This window comes from Camelina sativa, chromosome 3 (assembly GCF_000633955.1).
Source record: "Camelina sativa cultivar DH55 chromosome 3, Cs, whole genome shotgun sequence".
NCBI classification, from domain to species: Eukaryota; Viridiplantae; Streptophyta; class Magnoliopsida; order Brassicales; family Brassicaceae; genus Camelina; species Camelina sativa.
In genome coordinates, this window is record NC_025687.1 from 7,584,956 (window position 1) to 7,587,645 (window position 2,690).

Consider the following 2,690-nt stretch of genomic DNA (forward strand, 5'->3'; position numbering starts at 1 on the left):
AAATGGGTTCGAGATACCCATCTCATCAGCTCAGCAATGGGCTATTTGTGTCTGGTCGCCCTGAGCAACCCAAAGAACGTCCTCCAACCATGAGCGCAGTAGCCATGCCTTACACGGGTGGCGATATCAAGAGATCAGGAGAATTGGGGAAGATGTTTGATATTCCAACAGATGGGACTAAGTCAAGGAAGTCTGGCCCCATAACTGGTGCTCCTTCAAGGTCTGGCTCATTTGCAGGAACTGCTCAATCTGGTCCAGGTGCTCCTATTGCCACTGGCCGTATGTCTGGCTCTTTAGCTTCTGCTGGTTCTGTTTCAATGAAGAAAACCAACTCTGGACCTTTATCTAAGCATGGAGAGCCTCTGAAGAAATCATCTGGACCGCAATCTGGTGGTGGAACACGGCAAAATTCCGGACCTATTCCTATTCTTCCAGCTACAGGTCTCATTACCTCTGGGCCTATTACGTCAGGCCCTCTGAATTCATCTGGGGCACCCAGGAAGGTTTCTGGTCCTCTAGACTCTTCTGGTTTGATGAAGTCACATATGCCTTCTGTTGTCCATAACCAAGCGGTAACTACCCTTGGTCCAGAAGATGACTTTTCCTGCTTGAAAAGCTTCCCAAAGCCTGTGCTGTGGTTGGTTGTTCTTATATTCGTAATGGGGTTCCTTGCCGGAGGCTTCATTCTTGGAGCAGTTCACAACCCAATTCTCCTCGTTGTTGTCGCCATCTTGTTCATAGTTGTTGCTGCGCTTTTTATTTGGAATATGTGTTGGGGGAGACGTGGTATCACCGATTTCATTGCTCGTTATCCTGATGCTGATCTTAGAACCGCCAAAAATGGTCAATACGTGAAGGTCACTGGGGTAAGCATCCACTCGCCAGTCCTACAATTGACTGTTTTGTGGTTTCAGTGTGACTTCGGTGTCTGATCATACAATAAATTATTTGGCTGCAATTAAGAGAAGGCTATATAGCAGTTTATAATAGTGGAATAAAACATATTTGGATGGATAGAAGCAGATATTGGCTTGCAAGTGTGATCTTGGCTTGCTATGTTTATGACCTTGATTCTTGTTTTATTGTTTGAAGGTGGTTACTTGTGGTAATGTACCGCTTGAGTCATCCTTCCAAAGAGTTCCCAGATGTGTGTACACGTCAACATGTCTTTACGAGTATCGTGGATGGGGTTCGAAACCAGCCAACTCTTCCCATCGTCACTTCACATGGGGACTGCGATCATCAGAGGTTAGTTATTCCCCCAATATCTCGTTTTCAACAGAGGAAATGTTATATTATCTTCCTCAACGTCATCAAAGAACACTTCCTTGGTCTATGTATGTGGCAGAGACATGTGGTGGACTTCTACATTTCTGATTTTCAATCTGGTCTCAGAGCCTTAGTCAAAACTGGAAACGGTGCAAAGGTAACACCTCTTGTAGATGATTCTGCTGTCATCGATTTTAAGCAAGGAAGCGAGCAATTGTCTCCCGAATTTGTTCGATGGTTAAACAAGAAGAATCTAACAAGCGATGATCGAATAATGCGGCTCAAAGAAGGGTACTGAACAAGCACTTCATTAACAGCTCCCACAGTAGTAAAAAGCTTAGATCCTGATTCTTGGATTTCAAAATTTCAGGTATATAAAAGAAGGAAGCACAGTGAGTGTGATTGGAGTGGTGCAGAGAAACGATAATGTGTTAATGATAGTTCCCTCATCTGAGCCACTTGCAGCTGGTTGGCAATGGAGGAGATGTACATTCCCTACAAGTCTCGAAGGAATCGTATTGAGATGTGAAGACTCATCGAACGTTGATGCCATACCGGTTTGAGTCATCATCATCATCATCATCAACATCCGAGTTTGGGTTCATTAAATATTTTTTCATGAATCTGGAAAATGTGATCTTCCTGGTGGGTTCGTTTGTTGGTGGTTGTAGTGTTATTTTCTTTCTTTTTAATTCTCATTAATTTTTTTCTGTGTTCTCGGAGTTATTACGGTTAGGATGGTGATGGTGATGGCGATGTTGATGGTGGAGGGTGTGGTTTCGTTTTCTGAAGATGAGCTAATTGTTTTTTCTTCTTCTTCTTCTTCTTCTTCTTCTTCTTCTTCTTCTTCTTCTTCTTCTTCGCCATTTGGTTTGTATAGCTCTTCAAGTCAATTCTTTTTCAATAGAACTTGTGTATTTTTGTCAATGTTGTCTAAATCTTTCCTTCTGTGAAAACAAACTTTTTGCTGTTCTTTTTAAACCCTTTCTGTCAATGTCATGTTATATGCTATTTTTGTATTCCTAATCAACAGAATAAATATGCAATCCAAATCTTTTTTTTTTCCATTAAATAAAAGATTAGTGAGCTGCTGATATGATATCCCCATCTGTATGGTTACATTGTTGTCAATTGGAGCAATAATAAATGAGAGGCACTGATTTTATTAGAAAGAAATTTAGGTTCAAAAACCAGTGTTTTACAGACAACCAAAACCTAAAAACTACGAACGCAAACAACAAAAATCTTCCTTTAATTCAGAAAAGTCACTGAAAAGAGTTTCTTTCCCAAACTAATTGGATAACTTAAAAACACCAGCAAAGGCGACATTAATGTAATCAAAATCACAATCTATTTTTGTTTGTTTTTGTGTTTGCTTCTCAACGCAACAATGGGGGACTAACCAACGTCAACGCATGAAA

The 2,690-nt window shown here is 40.9% G+C and overlaps 1 protein-coding gene across 4 annotated transcripts in view; it reads left to right on the plus strand.

Annotated features, from left to right (window-relative positions):
- LOC104775788 (uncharacterized membrane protein At1g16860-like) overlaps nt 1-2,323 on the plus strand; it is a 5,598-nt gene extending 3,275 nt beyond the window's left edge. Inside the window, exons 2-5 of one of the 4 annotated variants that reach the window (XM_019243492.1) lie at nt 118-866; nt 1,093-1,248; nt 1,349-1,560; nt 1,640-2,323. In XM_019243492.1, the coding sequence (XP_019099037.1) occupies nt 118-866; nt 1,093-1,248; nt 1,349-1,560; nt 1,640-1,832 (1,310 nt within the window). In that variant the 3' untranslated portion in view covers nt 1,833-2,323. Of the gene's footprint in view, nt 1-2; nt 867-1,092; nt 1,249-1,348; nt 1,561-1,639 lie in introns of those variants that run through there. The other 3 variants (XM_010499714.2, XM_019243491.1, XM_010499715.2) reach the window with 3 other exon arrangements.